Below are 25,327 nucleotides of genomic sequence, written 5' to 3' on the forward strand. Positions count from 1 at the left end.
ATGAACTCAATCTACTTTAGAAAGTTGTCCAGTCTTAAATATTTCAGTAATAATTAAAAAATAATACAACCTCCGATTTCACCACTTATTCTCGAGATACAGCTATCCTCGCTGTGTTCTAAGAAGCCACAGCTATCCTCGCTGTGTTCTCACTAAGTAGAGAGAAAGAGGACCGTATCATCTCTAGTCTCCACCGGGTCCACATCCCTGACAGTGAGCAACCTCACGGCTGTCTGACATCACTAAAGATGAGGATCGTTTGTTAAACAGCAATAGTAACTTGAGTTGGGGAGTGAGAGAATTGGGCATTTGGGGTGCCCAAGGAGCAAGATCGTGAGCGAGGTACGGGGTGATGTGGGGGATCGATGCGCGGGAGGAGAGACAGGAGCTGATAAACACCTTGGATGCGGTTTGGGGACCCGACAGAGCTTGCTGCGTGCCATCACACAGGAGGATGGTTCTAGAGGCCCAGCCTATGCCATGACATTCCTAGTTGAAGAGTGGCCGATCAGCCTAGCACCCCAACCATGTCCCCTCCGGGCCCCAGGCGACTACATCTCCCAGCATCGCCTGCTCGGGCCGCGGGAAGGGAAAAGAAAAAAAAAAAAAAGTTAAGGCCAAGCATTCCCGGAATGCGCTTCCTGCTGGCGCGGGCCGGGGGGCGGGCAGGCCGGGCCGGGCCGGGCGGGGCGGGGCGGGGCGGGCGGCCGCAGCCCCGGGGCGCTCACTCGGCCGGGCCGCGGCCCAAGCATGGCCGAGCCGCTACTCAGGAAGACCTTCTCCCGCCTGCGGGGTCGGGAGAAACTTCCCCGGAAAAAGTCAGACGCCAAGGACCGCGGTGAGTGCGGGGGGCTCTCGGAAAGGAAGAGATGGGAGCCCCGCTCAGCCTCAGATCCCCAGGTCCCCGGTAGGGTACGCAGCGGAACCTGGTGGGTGAGCCGGGAGGGAGCCCTGATGCAAGCGAGGAATATGACCGGATCTGTGTACGGCGAGGGGCACGGACCGTTAGGTGCAGCTGGCCTGAGATGCCAGTCCCTGGGATCCTTGCAAGGCCCGGCAGGGGGGCCTCGCCCCTGACAGGAAATGGGGCCTCGACGGGGCGCCCAGAGAGTGGCGGGGCAGGGGCGGGGTGGGGGAGGACAGCTGTGCCGCATCGACATGGCCTGTCTGGGTGGAGGGCACCCACCGAGCCCTGGAGGATGAGAGATGAGGGACACACTCCTGCACCCAACAGAGGTCGTGCCGAGTTATATCTACTATTGCAGTCTTTTCCCCACCTCCGTGCCGACATCGCTCCAGAGGCTGCAGTCGCACGTACTGTGGGCAGCCCCAAGAAACCGTGCTGTATTAAGACAGGGAAACTGAGGCACGTGGTTGTTGGGTGATTTGTCCCGTGCCTCTGAACTGACTTTAAACAATCCTCTGGACTATGCTACTGATGACAGAGACCTGAAACAGAGGGGTAGAGGGGTGGAAATAGGAGATCCTTAAATCTGGGGGATCCACAGACAGCAAGACGGGACCTTAAAGGAATGAAAGCTATATGGGTGGGGGTCCTAGGAAGGAGCCAGTTAGAGGAGGAAGCCACTATACCGAGGGCCTGACCCTTCCTCCCAGACCGTTCCCAGGGAGTCCCAAGGGTCCCAGGGCCAGAGAAGGGATCCGGGTGCCCATACATAAACACACACAGGAAATCAACCATGATGTCAGAGAGAGACCAGAGCCAAGATAAAGGGGCGGGAGAAATGGGGCACTGACTAGAAATCTGGCCTGGGCTGAGGGGCAAGAGCCAAGAGGACTTGGGGCAGAGTTTGGGAAATGGGAGAAGGGTGCTGAATGCAAAAGAAGCCCACGATCCCTGTCACATTGCCTGTCCTGCCTTCCCAGCTGCATCTACGAGGGCCTTGAGCAGGGCTACACATTCTATTGTCTAGAACTGCTTCTCACGCTGAGCTCTCTCAAGCCGGGAAGGGGGGGGGGGGGGGCTCGGGGATATGATATTGAATCTCCTCATAAACAGGACATGGAGCGTCAGGAAAATGAGTCGCTCAAGGCCGCTCGATGAGAGTGAACATGAGTAAGATTCTAGGATAAATGGACTGTCTGCAAGAGGGGCGACAGAGCCAAAATGACCTGAGGTGCCGAGGACATTTGACCTGAATTCTTGAGGCTGGTTCACAGTCCCTTTTGGAATACTAGGGGCCGGGGCAGGGGACCTCCAAACTAGGACTGCAAAGTTATTAGCTAGTTGCTAGGACCAAACAAAATCGCTGCTTCCAAGAAAGGCGGTGGCTCCAGGCCGGCAAAGAGCTCCCTTGCTGGCGATTAGTTATGTGAACGGATGGCTGAAGCCAATCAGCGCGACTGCTGTCCTGGACCCCTTGAGAGTTGGGTCTTAACCATCTTCATTCTTCACCAGGCCGCCCAACCCAGCGCCCAGAGCCCAAGCCCCCAGAACCAGAACCTCGAGTCCTTGAAGGGTCTCAGGCTGGAGCAGAGGGACCACCCCCCAGCCCCGAGGCGCCTCGGAGCCCCGCCCGGGGGGCCTACCTCCAAAGCCTGGAGCCCAGCAGCCGCCGATGGGTACTGGGAGGGGCTAAACCACCGGAGGAGATATCTTTGGGGCCTAGGACACCTAGCAGTGGGGAGCCTGCTGGAGAGATTTGGTACAACCCCATCCCTGAAGAAGACCCCAGACCACCAGCACCTGAGCCCTTGGCATCACAGCTAGCTTCCTCTGAGCCAGAAGGCCCAATCATCCAAGGTAGGCACAAAGTGTTATATTCACGCTCCCATCCGCAAGCATGCGCAAGCCTCAAACCCTAGGCTCAGCGGTTCCCACGCCTTCTCCGACCCAGCCCCGCAGGGACCACAAGATCCATACTCCAAGCCCAGGCCCAGGCCTCTCAAGTTTGCTCTCCCTACAGGTGCAGCCCCTACCAGCCCCCCTACCAAAACCTCCCGAACTAAGTCCCCAGGCCCTGCCAGGCGCCTCTCCATGAAGATGAAAAAGCTACCGGAGCTGCGCCGCCGCCTGAGCCTAAGGAGTACTCGCACTGGCCGGGACCGCGAGAGGACCGCCCCAGCAGGCTCTGTCATCAGCCGCTACCACCTGGACAGCAGTGTGGGGGCTCCTGGGCAGGCATCAGTGGCTGGAGGGACTAGAAGCCCAGGGGGTGGGTACCTCAGCGATGGTGACTCTCCGGAGCGTCCTGGGGGACCACCATCACCCACTGCCTTCCGACCCTATGAAGTGGGCCCATCGGCCCGGGCTCCTCCAGCCGCGCTCTGGGGGCGTCTCAGCCTGCACCTGTATGGGCTAGGGGGTCTACGACCAACTCCGGGAGCCACCCCTCGAGATCTCTGCTGCCTTCTCCAAGTGGATGGGGTAGCTCGGGCCCGCACAGGGCCACTTCGAGGCGGACCAGACTTCCTAAGGCTGGACCACACCTTCCACCTGGAACTCGAGGCTGCTCGGCTGCTGCGGGCCTTGGTACTTGCGTGGGACCCTGGCGTGAGGCGGCACCGGCCCTGTGCCCAGGGCACTGTGCTACTGCCAACCATCTTTCGAGGTAAGACTTGGGACTCTCAGGGAGGAGGAGCAAGACACAAAGACCAACCTAAGGGCATTGTGTTCTCCCGTGCTGCCCAGGGCGGCTGGGCTTCACGAGTGAGGGGTGTCCTAAATGAGGGGGATCAGAACACAAAACCCTTTAGGACAAAACCGGCTCAGTCCTCCTTACATCTTCAGGGTGCCAAGCGCAACAACTGGCCGTTCGCCTAGAACCCCAGGGACTCCTTTACGCCAAGCTGACATTGTCGGAACAGCAAGAAGCCCCTGCCACAGTGGAGCCCCGTGTTTTCGGGGTCCCTCTGCAGCTTCTGGTAGAGCGTGAGCAGTCCCCGGGTCAGGTGCCTCTCATCATCCGAAAGTGTGTGGGGCAGATCGAATGCCGAGGGCTACGGGTGAGCCGCCGCCCCCACTCCTGCTACCTTAGACAAATTCCCTGGAACCCCTTCACCGATACTCGCCCCCAACCCCAGCATCAGGACCCATGGGTCATCTGTCCATTTTATTACAAGATCTCAGCCCTCACAGAGCTCAGTCTTTTGGAGTGAGAAAGATGGTTGGCTTTCATAATGTCAAACTAGCTGGCGGGGGAGTTAAAGTAGGAAGCCCAGCATGGTGGCACTTGTCCAAAAAAAAAAAAAAAAAAAAAGCCGGGCAGTGGTGGCGCACGCCTTTAATCCCAGAACTTGGGACGCAGAGGCAGGTGGAGTTCTGAGTTCGAGGCCAGCCTGGTCTACAGAGTGAGTTCCGGGTCAGCCGTGGCTACACAGAGAGACCCTGTCTCGAAAAACCAAAATAAATAAATAAATCAACAAAAAATACTGACTTGCTTAGGTTAGTCCGAGAAGGCTTTCTGGAAGATGTGAACTGTGAAGTCAGAGGGAAAAGACTCTAGACAAATGGTCCAACCCTGGGGGATTTAGAAAGCTAGGTAACGTGTCTCTGGTTTTGTTTTACTCCCGGTGCTGGGGATTGAACATAGGGCCTCATACATGCTCAGCCTTTTAACTTTTTGATACAGGATTTCCAAGTTGCCCAGGCTAGCCTTGAACGCACACTGTAGTCTATAGCCTAGGTGACCCTCCTGCCTTGACCTCAGAGTGCTGAATGGCTAGGCCTGGCTCAGGGGGCCCTGTGACAGCAGTGGGAGGGCAGCCAGTGAAGTCCCGTGTGTGCGGATGGCCCTACCCTCCCAGGCCGTCACATCCACAGTCGCCCTTGTCCAAATAGTCAGGCTTTGCTATCTGTGGCCCCCAGGAAGATTCCTGTCTTTATCCCCAGGTAGTGGGGCTGTACCGCCTGTGTGGCTCAGCAGCCGTGAAGAAAGAGCTTCGAGATGCCTTCGAGCAGGACAGTGCGGCCGTGTGCCTTTCTGAAGACGTGTACCCTGATATCAATGTCATCACAGGTCAGCGTGGCGTTTCCCCATTGGCTGCTCGTTCCCTTCAGTGGTCACCTCCAGGCTAGCCTGGAAGCCCCAGGGAACCCTCCTCTCTCCTGTTTGATCCTAGTTTCATTTCTTATACCTGCCTTCTTCTCACTGCCCCGTGTCAGCCCCCAGTGACTGCCCTGGCTTCAGAAGCCAGGGGGCCCTAACCGGAGAGGACCCCTCTGTCCGCAGGCATCCTCAAGGATTATCTTCGGGAGCTGCCTACGCCACTCATCACCCAACCCCTCTACCAGGTGGTGCTGGAAGCCATGGCCCAAGGACACCCAAGCAGGGCTTCCCTGGGTCCTGAGGGCGCCAGAGGCCTCCTCAGCTGCCTGCCAGATGTGGAAAGGGTGAGTTGCCCATGCCAGGAACTTTGGCATGTAGAGCAGCTAATACAAGTATAGTGCTTTGTGCATGCCTGAGATGTAATCATCATGTGTGATCATCACGCGCACTTGATATTGATTAAAATACTTGATATTCATCTGTCAATTCCTGGGTTAAAAAAAAAAAATCAAGGCTCAGTTTAGTGATTTGCCCAAGGTCAGACAGCCAAGACTCTACCCAGGCTCGGGGTTGCACGCCTCTCCTCCTAACACGCAAGAGTCAAAAGCAAGAGGATTTGTCGTTGGAGGCCAGCCTGAGCCACATTGCCCCTTCCTAGCCAGCCTGGGCTGTCTAGCAGACTGGGCAAACAGATCTGCCAAGCTATCGCAAGCAAAAATGCTGGCTGTGTGATCTTAGAAAAGTCCTTGAAATTGCCTAACACAGCGTGAGTTGGAGTTCAAACCCTTCCATTCCAAAGCTAAATGGCTCTTGGCCTTAACCTCAACTTCTCAAAATACATTCCTCTAATAACACCTCCTCTATGGCTGTGAGAACTTGAAGTTCCTCCACTCTAAGACGCCCCTGACCGTCCTGCAAGTGCCACAAGGGTTTCAGGTTTGCCCACCTCGTGCCCACCCTGACAATTCTCTCCACAGGCCACGCTGACGCTTCTTCTGGACCATCTGCGCCTGGTCTCTTCCTTCCACACCCACAATCGCATGACCCCGCAGAACCTGGCGGTGTGCTTCGGACCGGTGTTGCTGCCAGCGAGACAGACACCCTCTCGTCCCCGGCTCCGTAGCTCCGGCCCAGGAGTCACCAGCGCTGTGGACTTCAAGCGCCACATTGAAGTCCTGCATTACCTGTTACAGTCTTGGCCAGGTGAATACACCGCAGGCAGCCTCCCTTACGTATTTATGCTTCCCTACTGGCCAATCATGGGCTGGAATCCAAAGAGGGCCACGCCTCTTGGGTGGGTTAAATTTGTAAGCTTGCCTCTCGAAAGACCAATCAGGGACCTAGAATGCCACTCCCTTGCATCACAACTTATAGTCCTCCTTGTGGACCCCGCAGATACGCGACGGCCCTCAGAGACCCCAGACGTCGCACCGTATTTGCGGCCCAAAAGACAGCCACCTCTGCACTTGCCGCTGGCGGGCCCGGAAGTGGTGACTCGGCCTCGGGGCCGCGGAGGCCCCGAAAGTCCCCCAAGCAACCGCTATGCAGGCGACTGGAGCGTGTGCGGAGGCGATTTACTGCCGCGTGGGCGGGACTTCCTGTCCGGGCCTGACTATGACCACGTGACAGGCAGCGACAGTGAGGAAGATGATGAGACTGGAGAGCCGAGGGGCACTGCTGACTTCGAAGATGAGTTTGATGCACCCTTCAACCCACACCTGAATCTCAAAGACTTTGACGCCCTCATCCTGGATCTGGAGAGAGAACTCTCCAAGCAGATCAACGTGTGCCTCTGAGCCCTCAAAGCAGCGGGTGGACTCTGGTTACTAAGGAATTGCTTCCTGGTTGCTAAGGACCAGGGTTCTGATTACTGGTGCCTGGGTTCCAAGTTCCCAAGGCCCTGACGACCTAAAAAGACCTCACCAGAGTTGCTCGGACTGAACGCCTGGTTGCTAGGGAGTTGCCAAGGGACCAGCCTTCCATGCTAAAAATCATTCCCAATTCCTAGTGCCAGTGTTTGGGCCCTAGCTGCAAAAACCAGGCTCTTGGCATTTTAAGCCCTGGTGCCATGGCCCCTCTCCCGAGCACTGGCTTGCTGCCTGAGACAGTTTTGCTTGCTAGGCTGGCCTCTCGCCTCCCCTCTGCGGGGGAACACAATTACTGTGAGCATTGCCCTGGGGTGTGAAGACACACCTAGTCAACTTCTTGCTGCTGCCAACCAAACCAGTATTAGCATTGAGCACTACACTCTGGCTCTTTCTCCCTTGATGTATCTAAGGACCATCATGGGGTTCTGCTTAAGGGGAACAGCACCAGACTTGGCCTCCACCCGTGAAGGGGCAGCCTGGAGCTTATAGAAAAACAGCCGATTTCCCCCAACCCTCTCCTCTAGCAAAAACTCCAAGATGAATTGCCAACCAGCGAATGGAGACAGAGTCTGACCTTTCCTTTCCCCAGCATCCCTTTCCTGCCCTTGAAAAACTGAGCACTTAACTCCTCCCCTTTTGGAGGGACCCCCCCCCCCCACCTGAGGTATCAGGCTGGGGGAATCTTTGGTACGGAAAATATTTATTGCCTCCATGCATGCGTGTGTCTGTGTGTGAGGACTCGTGTGCACTGGCCTGTGTGGAGTGGGCATGTGGAGCTCTTTCAGGGACCATAGAGTGGGATAGGACTTTCCATTCCCTGGCACCCCAAAATCTCTCAGTGATGAGAGAGTTGGGGCCCCTTCCTGTCTCCCACTTCTTTCCACCACTTCCATCTCTGTGGACAATAAATAAACCAGTATACACGGGTTCTGTGACTGAGTCCTTGGGCTCATATAGCCAAGAGATTTATTAATTTTATGAGAGAGACAAGGGTACAGCTGGGCCTGGGGAAAGAGCTACCCAGCGCTGCCAAGGTGCCTCCTTGAGCCGTGGTACCCCCACTCCCCACTCAGGGTTAGACCTTGATACAAGCTCAGAGCAGGCAAGGATGCAGACTCCAGGCAGGCTAGGCAAAGTCCAGGTAGAGGCAAGTGCACTAACCCTGAATAATCAGTCCCTATACGGAAATGGAGCCATCTCTGAAATCTGTCCTTCCAATCAGGATGTTGACCACGACGGCGTGGCCCTCCTGGCACAGCTGCTGGCCCTCACGAAGGACCTTGACCACTTGATCCTCATTGTCCCGGGAGAGCATCAGCCCCCGGGCCCCCAGGCCCATGGCGGCCTTGTGATAATCTGAAAGAAAACATGTCAGGCAATAGCGAAGGGTCTACCCAGGAGGGTACGGAAGCCCAGCTGGGCCCAAACCACCATGACCCCTCACCTGTGTAAGCCAGGCTACAGGCCACATCACTGCCCAACCTGGGCACCTGCTCCCGAGAAATCTGGGTCCAACCCGCATCGTTCCCTACCAAGGCTATCACTGGTACCTGTAGGAAAGGGGAAAAAAAGAGGCCAGGAGGCAGCCTTCAGTTCAAAAGTCTGACCAGCAACAAGACAGAGCCTATGACTCACTGAGGAAAACCCCCGAGGCCCCACCCACACACCCACCAACCCTCAATGACATATCCCGGAACCCTGGGCATAGCTTTCCTCAGGGTAGCCCAGTCACCTTATGTCTGACGAACGTGTCGAACTCAATGAGGCTGTAGCCAAAGGCTCCATCCCCAAACAGGCACCAAACCTGGGAGGAGCGGAGGGAGGGGGGGACACGACCCAGGGCAGTTAGGGTGATTCGCAGCCCAGAAAGCGGCTAGTCTCCCACATCCAATGCCTCACCTCAGCCTCCGGCTGACACAGCTTGGCCCCAAGTGCAAAGCCTGCGCCAACTCCCAGAGTCCCAAAGGCCCCTAGAAAGATAAAGACCAAATGGCTGTGAAGGGTGCAGGGAGAGCACACCGCCCAGGGTGTGCACACCGCCCAGGGAGTGCACACCGCCCATGGTGTGGGCCTTTCCTTACCAGGATCGAGCCAGCGCAGGGGCCCTCTGGGCTGTACTAAGTAGGCAGCAGTGGCTACGAAATCCCCACCGTCGACCACGAGAAGGGCATTGTCAGGCAGAATTCCCTCCACCTGCTGTAACACCCGTATTGGGTTCAGGTGCTGAGACACGGGCATTAAAGCCTTATCCCTGCAATCGGACATTGGAAGTCAGCAGGGCTGGCTGCCCTCCCCTCCTCACTCCTGCCGTGTCCATCCAGCCCAGACTGACCGATAGGTCTGCTCCTTCTGCTGGTCAGCTTTCCGGAGCTCCTCCGTCCAGTCTGAGGACCACACCTGGCCCTGGAGGCCTTCCGCCAGTTTTATCATGAAGGAACCCACATCTCCTAGGAACGGAAGAAAGCAGAGCTGTGGGACCAGCCAGCCTCGGGGTGGCGGCTTCTCCCTCTCCCCCCCACCCCGCAGCCTCACCCTTCCCACACCAGAGCCCCAGATATAAGACGAAGCCAACAGCCACATCTGAAAGGAAGGCAAGGAACTGGACCAGAAGCGTTCTTAGGACAAAGCAGGTGAAACCCTCAGAGTCTCTGAGAACCCTGGCAGGCTGAAAGGCAAGGCCTGGGAAACGAGGCGTAGGGAGTTTGCAAACCCAGGCTGGTCTCCTTATCCCGCTGCTCCTCACGCCTCAGTGATACCAAGTCTCATCAATTCTGCCCGCCTCCAAAATATGTCACCCAGCTAGGCAGTCGTTCAAGCCCAAGCACGTGGGAACTCACAGCAAGCACTGAGTGGCTGGCAGCTTTCTTTCTCAACATGCATTCAGAGATGTCTCTCACCCAGTCTGTCCCCATGCCAGGTCACCCAGTCTGTCCCCATGCCAGGTCATATAGTTTCTATTCTGCCCCCTCCCTCATCTGCTAAATTTGCAGTGCTAGGGACCAAACCCGGGGTCTGGAGCATCCCAGGTAAACACTCCAGCACCCAGTCCTGTATTTCATGTACTGACTTTCTGTGTGTGTGTAGGGATGGGAAGAGCAACGCTAGGGGCAGGGGGGGTCTTTCTTCTAGGGCTCAATTTCCGGTCATCAGGTTGGCAAGTGAGTGCCTTTACTTCTTAGCATCTTGTTGGGCCCATTTCAGTTATGTTTTTTATTTCCTTGTTTATTTTGGGTTGCTTTGTTTTTTGTTTTGTTTTGTTTTGTTTTTGAGACAGGATCTTACTATGCAGTGCTGGCTGGCTGGCCTGGAACTCTCTATGTATAACAAGTTGGCCCTGAACTCAGAAATCTCCCTGCCTGTGCTAGGACTAAAAAGGCCTGTGCCACCACACATAATAAACCCCTACCCTCACCCTTGGGGATTTTTTTGGGGGGGGGGGGTTGGATATCACACTGTAGTCTAGGCTAACCTTAAACTCAATATTTTTTGGCCAAGGTTTAGCTCAAATTCTCAGTGTTCCTCCTGCTTTGATCTTGGGATTATAAATGTGCACCATCATCACTGGGTGTGATGGCACAATCGTTTGATCTCTACACTTGGGAGGCAGATCCACGTGAGTTCAAGGCCAAGCTGGTCTACATAGTGAGTTCTAAGGCAGCCAGGTACATAATGAGACCCTGCTTCAAAACAAACAAAACCCAAGGATATACTGCCATGTGGGACACTCAAGCTCTTTCTATTTTATTTTGAGATAGGTCCTACTAAGTTAAGTTATACCAACACACCTCAAAAAGATAATCATACTGCCTCTGTTCCCCCACCTCCCTCCCACCAAGCAGCTGGAGTCACAAGCAAGCAGCCGCCTCCCCAGACTGCCCAGCTCCTTCTAACAGCTCCTCCCTGCCTCAGCCTGCTGCCTACCAGCTTCTAGGAATGGCCTTCGCAAACACACAAGGTGGTACCAGTTCTCCAGCTAAATCAAAAGGACCTTGCTGTCTACGCTACAAGAGGGTCCAGGTCCTTAGAACAGTATCCAGAATACGACATGGAAAGGGGGCAAAAATTAGGAGGGTAAGAATAACAGAGAGGCTCAAAGACCATGGTCCAGCTGAAAGCAACAGACAGCACTCAGGAGTTGTCACCTCAAAACCCAAACCCCCCTCTGCTCCTTCAGAACCACCCATGGGTCTGCAGGCAAATGTGTCTCAGGTTGCCCAAGTGGTCCAGACCCGACGTTAAATTCGAGCTAGCTGCAGCAGAGGCAGGATGAAGACCACACACACACACACACACACACACACACACAGTGGGTCCCCTGGGGTCTGCTCACCCTGCACGGCCTCCTGAGGCTTCCAGAAGACGTCTGAGTTAAGCAACATGTCGTCCCGGTTCCGGTTGACAATGATGATGCTGCTCTCCCGGTTAAAGACGCGACCATATGACAGGCGGAAGTCACACACAGCACCTGATGTGACAGTAGGGTGGCAATGAACACTCCCTCCAGTCCAATTCACTGTGGCACACTGAATGTACGATGGTCCCCATCCTGTACTGTCCCTGCGTCTGTGCCACTTGCAGGGACTTTATAGCTGTTTATATTTAGTGGGGGTGGGGGTGGGGTGGGGGTCATGCACTAGGACAGAAGACAACTTGCAATCTCCTCCTCCCACTATGTGAGTACCAAGGATCAAATTCAGGTCATCAGATCTGGAAGAAGCCCTTTCACCCACTAAGTCATCTTAGGAGCCAGCATGATTTCACAGCTCTTGATTCTGGACAGGCCACTCTTGAATGGCCCTGATCAAACATGGCAAAAGCCATGGTATGCTGCCACACTGAGCCAAGGACTCGGGAGTCCATGAAGATTGGGGTGTTCGCAGCTCAGTAGCACATGATGTTTGATTATCATGTGTAAGACCGTGGATTCTAGGCTCTAGCCTCAAAACCACAAAGAAGAAAATAAAAACAGTAAGCATGTTACCCAACCAGGCTGGTCTGCCTCCCAGAGTGGCACTGGGGGACAGGGGACACATGGACCTTGAGGGGTAGCAGAGGAGCATAGGTGGAGACTCAGTTTACCCAACCCAAGACATAATTAGCCACCGAGACAGACACCCCACACCTCCCACCAACCCTGGCTCACATATGAGCCCAGACAAATAGAGCACTGTTACCTAACCTACTTATTGGTAAGGCATGAACTTGCCACAACCACTGAATGTGGGGTACCATTCTAGTGCTCTATAGCCTACCAACATTTCAGTCAGTAACCGTTCACACACACACACACACACACACACACGATTGTGTTTTGTGAACGGGCCTGGCAGTGTCCCAGCCACCCACTGGCTTGTGTATGCACACTCAAACTCCACACAGGAAAATCAGCTAGTGACACATCTCCAGAATGCATTCTGTCGTCATCAGTACGTAGCTGTGCAGAGCGAATGGAAAATGCGTTGTGTAAAAAGGTATATAAGACACAGCAAGTGTCCCCAGGATACACGTCCTCTCGGGGAAGCCAGGTCACAGCACAAAGCTGCAGTCTGGGCTGAGTTTGCTGCCTTGCAGTATTCAGGTTTGTTCGATGCCCTTTAGAAGGAAAGGGGTGGACGCAGAGGATGACGTGTGAGTGATCCTGAAGGGGGAGTGCTACAGATGAGGATGGGCCGTGTCAGGGCCCGATGGAGGGAAGAAGAGGAGGAGACTGGGCCCACCTGCCAGGACAACGACATCTGCTTTCTTCAGGGCAGCGCTGCGGTTCTGCCGGATGTGGAGAGGGTGGTTGCGGCCCAGCAGCCCCCGAGACATCCCCCCAAGGAAACAGGGCACACCCAGGGTCTCCACAGCAGTCCTGGCAGAGAAGGGGTCCAGGTGGAACAGATGTCAGTATGGCCAAGGCCACTGACACACCAGGGACCAAGGGCATGATTTTAAGACCGAGGGGGAGCGCTCCTCACCTAAGCTTGCTGGCCGGGGTCGGGGGCAGCAGGGCCTGGCTCCCCAGAACCAGCAGCGGCCTCTTGGCCCGGCTCAGGATCTCCACACAGCGTTGGACCTGGAGTGACAGGCAGAGACCAAAGAGCCATCCCGCAGGCTGGCACGACAGGTGGCGGGAAATAGCACATGATGCCTGAGGTGAATCCCCAGAACCCATGTACAAGCAGAAAGAGAGAACCAACCCACAAAGTTGCACTCTGACCTCCACATGCAAGCAGTGGTACACATACAACACACACACACACACACACACACATGGTTTTAAAATTTTTAAGGATCATCTTGGGGTCGCCACCAGCCCACAAGAAAGCGGCCTCAGTGTTGGCCCAAAGAGATCTGCAACACCTTGCTAAGAGGGAGTCACGGGTCAGGAAAGAGAGTTAATTCACCTGCTGAGGAGATGCCTGGGGGATATCCAAGGGCAGAGGTCCCTCCGGACGAGGCTCCCAAGCCCCAACAAAGAGGTTGGCCAGGCAGTTCTGTAAGTACCTGTGAGAACAGGGAGGAACCAGTCACCAAGGTTGGTGCAGGACTCTGGAGGCCAAGAAAAGCAACAGGTCAGGAAAGGAATCAGGGAGGACAAACCACGATCCAGGGACACTAAATGACCAAGTCTCCAGTTCCAGCCCTTCAGGTAGCTACCCGAATTTGACACAGTTCCCAGAAACACAAAGCAAGCAGGGAATGCCAGCACAGAACCTAGGGCTGTGAGTGACCCTGGCCCTACAGCACCCCAGCTGTGTGACTTGGGGCCAGGCCCTTCACCATCCTGAGCTTCCAACTCTGTAAAATGGGGAAGTTCCCATATCTGCCCTCTCAGGATATAAGGCACATTGCGGTCTGGGAGTGTGGCTCAGCAGCAAAGCCCTGGCCTAGAGTATAGGCAGTGTCAGGTTCCATCTCCAGCACCATTGCAAGGGCAGGAAGGAAACACTTTGCAAAATGCTGTCTGTGGGAGTTATTAAGGTTACCCATTCAGTTCTTGCAGTGCCTCCTGTCTCCCTACTCACGAGGCCCCGGGCCTTGAGTTTCTAAGGCTCTGTGACACAAAAAGAAATCCTGCCCAGGCCTTGCCCTCAAGGAACACTCATTCTTGCTAAAGACAGACACCGGAAGCAGTCAGAGCTCAGAGCCAAAGCCTGCTTTGTCTGTTAGAGTCAACGCTACAGGGAGTTAACAGGAGGCCAAGAGTAAAGGAAGCCATGGGGACGTGCTTTAAAAAGGAGAGACAATGCAGCACCGGAGATACTAAGGCAAGGGGACTCACGCTAATAGTGAGCCAGCATGGATACAAAGCTAACTCCTCTCTCATAAAACCAATCAAGTTAAAAATATATAAAGGGGAGGCGGGGAAAGCCAGCCTTCCAAGTGACACTGGGAGAGAGAACATGGGGAGACTGACAGAAGGACCAGGAGGTCATGGAGCCTGAAGAGCGAGACTGCAGACAGACCTGGGGCACCCATCTATGATCCCAACATTTGAGAGGCTGAAAGAAGCGAATTTTCAAGTTCTAGAACAGCTTGAGCTACACAGAATTCTGAGCCAGAATTTTTTTTGGGGCAAGTCCGCAAAACAAAATCATTTTGCTTGATCTGACACACAAAACAGTTCTTGCACACCAGTGCATAAGAACCTGAATATCTTGTCCACTGAAGTCACCCCATGCCTATTCTGCTATCTAGCACATACATCTGGCCCACGAAATAGCTGAGAAGGGAGGGGCAAGAAAAAACAAAAGGAGAAGCTAGAGATAACCAGGTGGCAGAGATGGAGGAAGAGAAGAAGGAAAAGGAGGACGGGAAAATCTCCTCTTTCTAATCACAAGGGCCAGGCCTTGCTTTGCCAGACCTGCCACGTTCCCTCCTGCCTCAGGACCTTTGCACATGAATTACCTTTATGAGAAATGCTTTGCCTAGAGCTGGTTTCTTCAAGTCCATGTGTGTTCGATGAACTCGTCAAAGAAGGAGGGGTGCATTTAGGGAGAAGACCACAAAAGAGGCAAAAGACGGAAGAGGGCTGAGGTAGGGATAGCAATACTCACCAGACGACCACTCGGCCCATGAGGCCCTTGGGCAGCTTGGCTGGTATCATCTCCTTCTCAACCATGAAGTAAGGATACAACACATCAAGAGGCAGCTCCACAAACACGGGACCTGCAGGGAGAGGGAGATGCAGCCTACGACCCCTTCTGCTGCAGCCCCCAAGCCCCAGCCCCTCCTCCACCTACCTGGGGTGCCTGACTGGGCAGCCGCTATTGCAGTCCTCAGGGTAGGCACGATGTCCCGTACCCTTCGGACAGAAGCACAAAACTTGCAGAGTGGCCTGAACAGAGACATCTGATCAATGGCCTGAAGTGCTCCCCGTTTCTGACAGAGAAGGCATGGGACAGTTATCAGATAAGCTTGAGGAGCCTTCTTGGGGATCCCGGCCACCCTGAAGGACTAGGCACCTGCAGCAAGGTGCTGGCAGCTCCACCCAAAAGCAGGACTGGGGACTGTGCCACTTGTGCATTCTTCACCGCAGTCACGGTGTTGGTGAGGCCAGGGCCAGCTGTCACTGCTGCCACACCCACTGTCCCTGGAAGACAGAACTGGTGACAACCATGCCATCCTCCCAACCACTGTCCTATCCCCAAAGCCCCTGCCTCTCATCCACAGGGCCCGTGTCACTGTCCTGCTAGCCCCTGGCCCTTACCAGTCAGGCGGGCCACAGCATCAGCAGCAAAGACGGCAGTGACCTCGTGCCGCGTGTCTACCACTCGGATGCCCAGCTTCTCGCAGGCCACCAGCAGCGGTGAGATGTGCCCACCAACCAATGTGAAGACAAAGCGTACACCGTGGGCTCTGAGCACAGCTGCCACACTCTCTCCACCATGCCGGATGCTTTTCTTGTCCACCTGGGCCACATGGAGATGAGGAAGAAGACAGTCAGAGGTCAGCCCAGGAGGAGGGACAAGATCAGGGAGGGAGGTCAGAGGACAGAGGAACTTAGATGTTGGTTAGAGACATACCACTTTAAGCCCAGTTCAGAGACGGGTACACTGACTTAGCAAATCTCATTCTTCTCTTTGTCCTACACTAAGACTTGCCCAAGTGACAAGAGTCCAACAGGAGCCATGTTCTTTTTGAAGCTGTGCTGGGGATTGCTCGGCGCAGACTGTGTTAGGCGAGCAGTCTACCACTGAGCTATATCATCAGCTTTCCTTTGGCTTTTATTTTGAGACAAGGTCTCACTAGGCTTCTCACGATGGCTTCAAACTTCTGGTGTAGCTTGGGCAGGGCTCGAACCTGTGACCATCTTTTCCCAGCCTACCAAGCAGCAAACTGAGGTAGAGCCTATGTTCTTAAGTGGCTCTGGAGATTACACTCGGTGCTCCAGACATTCTGGGCCAATCGGGAAGAAAGGAGGTGGATGTGAAACCTAGAGTCCAGGAGAGCCTGGCGAGAGGTAGAAAGCCCCTGGCTTAGACCTGAGCCTGCTTCCTAGTACCCCTGCAGGGCCTGGCACCCGGAGTGCTAATTCCATCCAGCCTACTGCCTCCCTCTCCCTCTGCTGGTGAGGCACAAGTCCAGCTGACATCCTGCCAGCAGCCATATGCCTAGCACGGAAGTGACTCCTGGCACAGGCCACCCTGTGCATCCAAGCCTCAGTAGGTAGGTTCACGATCCCTCAAGGTCAGCGACGCTGTTCCTGACTAGAAGAGAAGGGATCGGGTAAGGGCAAGAATGGAACTGTTCTCAGAATGGAACAAATGATTTAGAGTATGACTTTTGGGGGTCAGCCTTTTCCCAAACCTGTCATCTAGAGCAAATACTAAACTTCTCTGTGGATCATTTACTTCTTGTGGGCACAAGGACAGAAATTATAGCACCTACTTCAGTGAAGATGGTACAAGATATGCTAAGAAAGTTCCCCGGAAGAGCTTACTATCAGAGCCCATTCCTTCCCCTGCCTACCTTCAGCCCGCCAATCTCACTATGTTTAAAACTCCTGCTGTTAAAATAACCCAGCCCCCTGGGTATGGAAGTAGGCGGAGAGTGTGTGCTGTCTAGACAACGACAATTTCCCACTATCTCGTACTAGTTACAAAGCCAGGCCCATATACAGTTTGGCAAAGAAACTGAGCTCTGAAAAGAATCTCCCAATCAGCCACTTCTGGACTAGTCGGGACTCGCTTTCCACACCTGCACAGTGGATGACCTGAAAAAGCACCTTTAGTCCCCTCCTACCCCTAGCCCTCCTTCTGCCCTAAGCACCTTGTGCATCAGCTGATAGAAGAGCCCCAGTCTGTGAGCGGCGCCCAGCACGGCAGCCACCAGCGTCCCAAACGCCAGGAGCAGGAACGAGGGGAAGAAGCCCCCGGCAGATGCAGCGGCCGCAGAAGTTTCCATGAGGCAGAACCTAAGTAAGAAAGCGCAGAGACAGAATCTGAGCACTATAATATAATCCGGAAGCAGGACCGGCGACCGGACCTGGGCCACACCCCCCGACCTGCCAGGCCACGCCCACAGACGCATCTAGGCTGGCCTGAAAGCCACGCCCCAGGGAGGCTAAGTCCGCCCCCTGACGTCACCATCTCCAATCTAAAAGTAGGTCAAGGCGATCGCGGTAGCATTGAAATAAGGTTGAAGTCCCTACTTACCTGTTGGAGAGCCCATGCGGAACCCACCCTCCTTAACGCAAGACCGGGCCTCCGCGGAGAGCCCGCCTCACGCTTACATCGCTGAGTCGTAAGGCCACGCCCCCATCGGATCGCCCAGCCTAGGGCACCCGACTCTTGACCTTTGGCCTCCGGCCGAGGTCACATCACAATAAGATGCTCTTTCAACTCCACTACACAGAACTCCCTTGCACTCTCACCCACAAACAAGGCCCTATGACCTTTGTCCATAGGAAAGGTCCCTGACTGCAGAGGAACGCCGCCGCTCCTTGGTCACGTGACTCGATCGTGCGCGGCGGAGCCCCTCTTGCCCACTTGGCTCTGCAGCGCCCCGTAGTCCAGCGTGACGCGCGTGCGCCCAACCGGAGTCTCGCTGGAAAAAAAGCTACCCGTAAGAGTCGTTTAGTCGTTTATCATTGGTCGCTTCTCTCCCTCGCCTCTAATTGGCTAACACTGCACCGCGCCTTCCACACACGCGAGAACCATCCCGCCGCACGTTCCACGGGCGTGGACTGTGACACACCCCCCACCCGAGCTTCCCAGAGCAGCGCTATTCCGGACCTCAACATATGCAAGGCCCTCCCCTTCCTGGACCACTGTGTAGCTTTGCACGACGTTTAGAGAAATCCCAGGGTCTGGTGCCTGCCCGGTTCAGCCATCTTCCTGATGTCCGGCATCTGGGGACCTTTTACTTCGATCTTCCATACAAATCCCTTTCTCCAATCCATGTCTTTTTCTTTGACTGGCTTTTAATCAGGAAGGACCATCTGTGTAAACAAGGGTTTTGAGCTATTTGCTGGAGCCTAAACTGAACAATGGATATTTAACAATGTAAACAAGTGTGATGGTTTGTGCTTTTAATCCCGTCCTGCCACTCCAAAGGCAGAGGCAGGCGGATGGATCTCTGTGAGTTCAAGACCAGTCTGTTGTGCATAGTGAGTTCCAGGACAGGCAGGACTGTATAGAGACCAACCAGAAATCATGATTACATCGGCCGTGTCTACAAGACAGCATTCCACAGCCTTTCTACTACTTTTTGGCTCTTATATTCTTTCCACTTCCGCTTCCTCGGTGTTCCCTGACCTTTGCAAGCCATGGTATAAATGCCCTGTTTTAGAGCTAATCGTTCAGCCATCCCTTTTCAGCAACCCGGGTCTCTGTTTAAGTTCTGTAATAGAGCATTTGCTTAGCAAATGCAAAGCCAAGGGTACAATTTACCTCCCTGCCCACCAAAAAAAAAAAAAAAAAAATCCTACTAAACTAGCCAAATTACCATGTGAATTATTTATGCTTACTGACTGTGAGCATGCCTCCAATTTCCTCTTGAATCAAACAAAGCGGGCTCTTCCTGCCACCATAGGAGTTGTTTTGGGAGAGTGCAGGGGCTGCACCTAGACTGCCTATGCATTTGTAGCAGATGTGCAGCTTGGCCTTCTTGTGGGTCCCCGAACAACTGTCCCTGACCCTGTTTGCCTGCCATTGGATTCCCCTTCCCCTAGCTTCTCCCTAGCTGGCACTCAGTGGGAGAGGCTATGCTTAGCCCTGCAATGACAATGGGTACCAGGGTGGGCTGGTACCCAAGGGGAGCTTCCACTTCTCTAAGGAGAAGGAGCGGCAGTGGGGGGAGGAACTTGTGAGGGTGTAAGAGGGGGGGGGGGCAGGGCTTCAACCTGAATAAACAAAAGTTAAGAAAAGAGTTGCCTTGGATTATCCCATCTGTCTCTAAAGTGGCCCTTCTCCCTTCTATCCCTTCATTCCTTTCTCTTTCTAGGAGCAGTACAGGAAGACACTCCTCCCCGGCCCTATTAGTGGGATCAATCACATACTTCCTGAAAGGGGTTTCTAGATTCAATTACATCTCCGAGGCCAATAAAAAGAGTATTTGGGCTGGTGATGTAGTTAGTGGCAAAGCACTTACTTCTTACTTATAAGGTCCTGGATTCTATCCCCACCCAGTAACACACACACACACACACACACACACACACAGAGAGAGAGAGAGAGAGAGAGAGAGAGAGAGAGAGAGAGACCAGAAACCAAGAAACAGAGACAGACACACAGAGACAAAGAACAAACTAGTTACTCTGTGTCAGCACACAGCTTTTCCTGGCACATTTCTCCTCTTGATTCATTTAAGGTTTGTCAGATCAACTTGTTACTTAGTATCCTCTTAGGGGTCCTTAGTCTCATTAATAAAATGAATTAAAAATGGACTCAGAAAGAATCCCAAAAACATTTTTATTAAGAGTTTGAGAGAGAGAAAAAAAAAAAAAAACAGTAGAGGCAAGCTGAAAATCCTGGCAGAGAGGATGAAGGAGTCTGTGTCTTCTAAGTTAGTGATGGAAGTCAGAGAACAGTGAGGAAGCCCAGTGTGTCGGGCAAAACACACTTAGGAGCCCTGAGCCGTGACGTTGAGCTCGGATAGCATGTAATCCCAGGCTTGTATGTCCTGGGGCAAAATAACTATACCAGGGACTTGTGACTAGAAATAGAAACGGAGGCAGATTATTAACAAAGGAAAAACACCCCCAAAGGTGGACGTGGGACAGAGAGCTGAGGAAGGAGCCCTCGAAGGGTCTGGCTGGAGAAACACGGCCCTGTGGAGACCCTGCCTCTCCAGATTGTGTTTCATAGACTCTGCTCAAGAAAGTTCTGTTTGTTAAAAACCCAGGTAAGTAAAGGCTTCCGGTCTGTTTCATTTTTCATTTCCATGTGTGTGGAGGGGGGGAGGGGGGATGTACACCACTGAGGTCTAGAACCATCCTCCATTGTTCTTTATTCAATGAGTCGGGCTCTCTCAGTCAAACCCAGAGCTCATACAGACAGTCTCCTCAGTGAGCTCTGCCTCTGAGGTGAATTACACGCAGTCCACCATGCCCATCTTTCCTCTACAAACTGACCTCTTTGACATGTTAAGTCTTTCATTTTTTTTATCACACTGTACTCCGTGCAAGGTACACATGTGGAGATCAGAGGACAACTTGGTTCTCACTTGCCAGCATGTAAGACCCGCTGCGGATGAAACTCAGTTCTTCAGGGCTTGACAGCAGGCACGATACCACTGAGCCTGCCACCTCACGGGCCCTCTTATGTTAATCTTGGTGTTTTAGTTTCCATGTCTGATTTCCCAAATTGCTCAAAAAATGATAGTTTTTCCTTTTTCTCTTTTTAAAAAAAAATGTCTTTTTCCTTTCTTTCAGATGCTGGCCAGTCCTTGAACATACATTCCTCACACTGCGGGCTTCTCTGCTCTTTCTCTGAAGTTCCTCATCTGGTGCTACATAGCTGCTTGTCTGCCTTATGTCTGGTTGCTGACCTCCATTTCCAAATATCCCAGACTAGCTCAAAAGGCACACCGCCTGTCTCCCTCTTCTCCGTCCTTCCTGGCAGCTTGGCTGCCCTGTTGTTTTTCTTTTAAATTCTAATACATTGTCTCTGAGCTTCCCTCTTAAATTATTTTATTAATGAGACCAAGAACACAAAGTGTAGACCTAAATTTCTCTGGTGACCTGTGGCATGCCAGGCAAGGCTCCCCAGAATTTGGGACAAGAACTTCAAACAAGCTCCTCTCTCAGTCAACATCTGGGAGACTCCATCTAAGAAGCAGAGCTCAGTACAAAGGCACATTCATGGAGTTCTATGAATAGATGGAGTAACCGCCCTCCCACACAAACAGCAACAAGGATCAGCCAGCATGTGGCAAAAGAAGACATGGATGGAAACTCCTGACCCTTCCCGCTCCCTCTGCACAGAAGCGTGGCCTGTTAACCAGAGCACTGAATTTTAAATGTCTGATGTTTCTCCAGCAAAATTCTTTGATCCAAGACAAGGCTGTTAAAGTTTCCCTTCTAGCCATAAGCCTTCAATTCACACTTAACTTGAAATTCATTCCGTTTCAGAACCTATTTGTGCCTCATTGGAGCAAGGTCACAAGCCAAGCCTTACCACAAGGCCCTCCCCTCACACACACAGAAGTAGATGTCAAAGAGCAACCTTTGAGAGTCGGTTCTCTCCTTCTACCTCGTGAGTTCCAGGGATCAAATTCAAGTCTCATCTTTGTCTGCCTATAAATCACAAATGAAATACCCTCCACAGTTTTGGTCTCAGAAGCTGCAGATGAGCAGTCTTCCACTGTTCCCACAGTTCCAGAGCCTCACGCTAATCTAACAGTGATCCATTTGTGGTTTCTGCCCACATTACCTCAGGCTTTGCAAAGGGTTTTCCCCCACTTACTACTTTTACAACCCTGTGTTTAGTCACTGTTGCACTGAATGATATGCACATCCTTCCTGAACAAGAGAACACATTTCTCCTCTTGTTTTTAATTTTATGTGCATGGGTGTTTTCTCTGCATATACGTCTGTGCAGCACACACTGTGTGCCTGGTACCCTGGAAGGCCAGGAGAGAATGTCAGATGTCCTGAAACTAAAGTAACAGACACTTTTTAAGCTACCTTGTGGGTGCCAGAAATTGAACTTTGGTCCTCTGGAAGAGGCGTTCTTAATCATTCTTAACCCCTAAGCTCAGAGCTTAACCGGTAACCACAGAGCTCTTAACTACAGAGCCACCTCTCCAGCCCCTCTCCTACCTTAATAACCATCAAACTTACAGTTCCTACTCAAATACATTCCCAATGCCACCTGATCACCCTGGACAGTAGGTGGTCCCAGTCTGAATTGGCTTGGGGTGCATTCATAGTAAGGCACAATTGTGTCCTTAAGTGAATTTTTAAGAGAATCCATCATTTACCATCGTGTGCCTGTGCACGTGGTTAAAGTAAAATGGATTATGGGAAGGGTCATGCATAGTTGAAAATGGTTGTATATATCAATCAAAACAGACAGCCTTGGGGTAGGCGAGATGACTCAACAGTGACTGATGAAATCAAATAATGAAACAGGTAGAAAGGAAAGAAGCTCCCATGTTTCATTACTGGTTCAGCAATAACAGTACCCAGATCTGACTCAGGCCCTGAGGTAAGAGGTGCCTGTGGGCTTGTATGATTGGTTGGTTGGAGGGTGTTGAGTTAACTTTGTTGCAATGTAAAAGTGAATTTAACAAAGCACTTTACAACTAAGAGGGCATCTTTGTGTTGCCATGAATTTCCACCTTTGAAACAGCTCAGAGGCTTACTGGCCTCTGATGGTTTCCCTAACCTACTTAAAGACATTGCTTGGGTTTTAGTGATTTATACAATGTTGTCAGCCATGGTTACAAAGTAACAGTCTCATCTCTAAGGGGTGGCCACACAGAAAGAGAGGAAGATACTAGAAGACAAAATAAAACTTCCCCCAAAACAGTTTTGCGCTGGTTTCTCTAGGTGAGCAGCGCTGCGAAGCCTGCAAGGGAACAACTGACTTTATTTATTTTCTACCCATCATGAGTAAAGGTAGTACTTTAACACCCCCACAGCACCTTCCAGCTTGTTGGGTTTTGGCAGTCTCTCTATGTTGCTCAGGCTGGGTAACTCCTAAGTATCAATTATCCCAGTGGTTCTCAACCCTCCTGACGCTGAAAGCTTCTAATACAGTTCCTCATGTTGCGGTGACCCCCAACCATAAAATTATTCTTGTGGCTACATCATAACTGTAATTTTGCTACTTTATAAATTGTAATAATATCTTGTTTTTTGATGGTCTTAGGTCATTCCTATGATAGGGTAATCTGATCTCCAACAGGATTTGAACCACAGGTTGAGACCAACTGAATTATCCTGTCTTGTGTCAGACTCCCTGGGACTAAAGGCACTTAACACTACCCCCAGAAGCCGGACGGTGGTGGTGCATGCCTTTAATCCCAGCACTTGGGAGGCAGAGGCAGGTGAATTTCTGAGTTTGAGGCCAGCCTGGTCTACAGAGTGAGTTCCAGGACAGCCAGGACTATACAGAGAAACTCTGTAAAAAAAAAAAAAAAAAAAAAAAACTACCCCCAGAGACACCTTTAGCATCTGAACATCCACTCTGCAAGTGTTCTACCATAGAGCTGAACTCTAGTCCAGGATTCTATTGCTAAAGGAAGAAAAGAATGGGTTCTGGTAATCAGCCAGCTCCTGGCTTTTTTTCTGAAAAGAGATTCCTATTTCCTTTTTATTGATGAGAAAGCTTAAGGCTCAGAATTTGAAAAACATGTCTAATGTGATACCCCTCCTGCAAGGCTAAGCTAGCATCCAGCCCCAAGTCATCTGAGCTCTTAAATAATTTCTTTTTTAATATTTTCTTTTTTGACAAGGTTTCTTTATATAACTCCGGCTGGTCTGGAACTTGCCATATAAATCACCCTGGCTTCAAACTCACAAAGAGTCCTCTGCTGCCTGCTGGCTGGAATTCAGGCCTGAGAATCTGTGCCTGCTCTGCACCCTTAATGAACTGTAGATCGAACCAAGAAATTAAGAAAGAATGCTGGGGCTGGAGAGGGTGGCTTGGTGCTTAAAAGCACTGGCTGCTCTCCAGAGGTTCTAAGTTCAAATCCCAGCAACCCCATGATGGCTTACAACCATCTGTTATTGAGATCCAATGCCCTCTTTCTGATGTGTCTGAAGACAGGGACAGTGTACTCACATATATTGAAGGGGACTGCAGTAGCAGAATAAACTCCATTTTGTTCTTAAGACTCCATTCTAAGTTAACTTGCCCTTAGAGAGGCATGGTCCCCACCCTTGAGGTCTGAGAAAAATCATAAATTGCCCCTAGCTTGCAAAATAGACACAGCAGGTGCAGCTGGCTGGTAACAACAGAGTTGGGCTAAGAAAACAGAAGTCAGTCGCGGCAGCGGTGGCGCATGGCCTGTAATCCCAGTGTTTGGGGAGGCAGAGGCAGACAGATTTCTGAGTTCGAGGCCAGCCTGGTCTACAAAGTGAGTTCCAGGACAGGCCAGGGCTATCACAGAGAAACACTGTCTCAAAAAAAAACCAAAAAAGAAAAAAAAAAAGAAAGAAAACAGAAGTCATTCCCCAGGTCCAGTGCTCCTTTGTTGATGTAGGCTCCGCCTCTGGGTTTAAACCAGGTGCTGTAAAGCCAATTAGCCTAAGGACCAGCATCCCTTCACCTCCTCTCATGAAATGCCAAGGCTTGGAAACCCTCCACTGCGTTTTTCCCTTTTATGAACCCCCCTTCCCCCTAGACCTGGTGTCACTTCTCCTTCCTGTTCCACCAGAAGGTTGGTGACCCAAGCTGGAGGCTTGAATAAAAACCCTCATTGTGCTTACATCAGAGTTGTAGTTCCTGGAGGTCTCTACATCAGAGTTGTAGTTCCTGGAGGTCTCTTTGAGATTTTTACAGCCTGGACACAACAATATAAATAAATCAGGAAGAAAGAAAGAAAGAAAGAAAGAAAGAAAGAAAGAAAGAAAGAAAGAAAGAAAGAGAAAGAAAGAAAGAAAGAAGAAAGAAAGAAAGAAAGAAAGAAAGAAAGAAAGAAAGAAAGAAAGAAAGAAAGAAAGAAAGAAAGAAAGAAAGAAAAGGAAGGGAAGGAAGGAAGGAAGGAAGAAGGAAGGAAGAAAAGAAGAAGAAAGAGAGATAAGAGAGAGAGAAAGAGAAAGAGAGAAGAAAGAAACAAACAAAGAAGCAAAGAAACAAAGAAAATGCTGGTGGTCTGGGCTGTAGTTTATTTTAATTTAGATCTCTGTATTTTATGGAATGTGTGTTTAGTCTGCATGTGTGCACCCTATGTACATGCCTAATGTTCACATGTGGGGTCTCTGCAAACTCAAATTCTCTTAAGCACTGAGCCATCTCTCCATCCCAGGCTTCTTCTCAAAATCAGTAAAAACAATGTTACATGTAAGATGTA

General features: G+C 52.0%; 2 protein-coding genes across 4 annotated transcripts; one reads left to right on the plus strand and one right to left on the minus strand.

The window, feature by feature from the left end:
* The first annotated feature begins 672 nt into the window (after window positions 1–672).
* Syde1 (synapse defective Rho GTPase homolog 1) lies at window positions 673–7,804 on the plus strand. The gene is made up of 8 exons (XM_052164862.1): window positions 673–838; window positions 2,420–2,764; window positions 2,928–3,572; window positions 3,752–3,966; window positions 4,853–4,979; window positions 5,193–5,353; window positions 5,987–6,212; window positions 6,405–7,804. The coding sequence occupies exons 1-8, from the start codon at window positions 751–753 to the stop codon at window positions 6,803–6,805; spliced, it is 2,208 nt and encodes a 735-aa protein (XP_052020822.1). The 5' UTR covers window positions 673–750; the 3' UTR covers window positions 6,806–7,804.
* Window positions 7,805–17,913, minus strand: Ilvbl (ilvB acetolactate synthase like). 3 transcript variants are annotated; one of them, XM_052164864.1, is made up of 16 exons: window positions 17,760–17,913; window positions 17,135–17,279; window positions 15,573–15,774; window positions 15,328–15,455; window positions 15,106–15,244; window positions 14,920–15,031; window positions 13,267–13,366; window positions 12,838–12,935; window positions 12,595–12,731; window positions 11,208–11,342; window positions 9,210–9,324; window positions 8,959–9,128; window positions 8,777–8,847; window positions 8,610–8,681; window positions 8,322–8,427; window positions 7,805–8,233 (listed from the first exon to the last, which is right to left on the minus strand). In XM_052164864.1, exons 2-16 carry the CDS (start codon window positions 17,267–17,269, stop codon window positions 8,055–8,057), a joined length of 1,899 nt encoding a protein of 632 aa, XP_052020824.1. In that variant the 5' UTR covers window positions 17,270–17,279; window positions 17,760–17,913; the 3' UTR covers window positions 7,805–8,054. The 3 variants fall into 3 exon arrangements, with proteins under 3 accessions (XP_052020824.1, XP_052020823.1, XP_052020825.1); XM_052164863.1 differs by having other exon boundaries at window positions 17,739–17,913; XM_052164865.1 differs by lacking the exon at window positions 17,760–17,913 and adding an exon at window positions 17,521–17,714.
* Window positions 17,914–25,327: the final 7,414 nt, after the last annotated feature.

This window comes from Apodemus sylvaticus, chromosome 20 (assembly GCF_947179515.1).
Source record: "Apodemus sylvaticus chromosome 20, mApoSyl1.1, whole genome shotgun sequence".
Lineage (NCBI taxonomy): Eukaryota > Metazoa > Chordata > Mammalia > Rodentia > Muridae > Apodemus > Apodemus sylvaticus.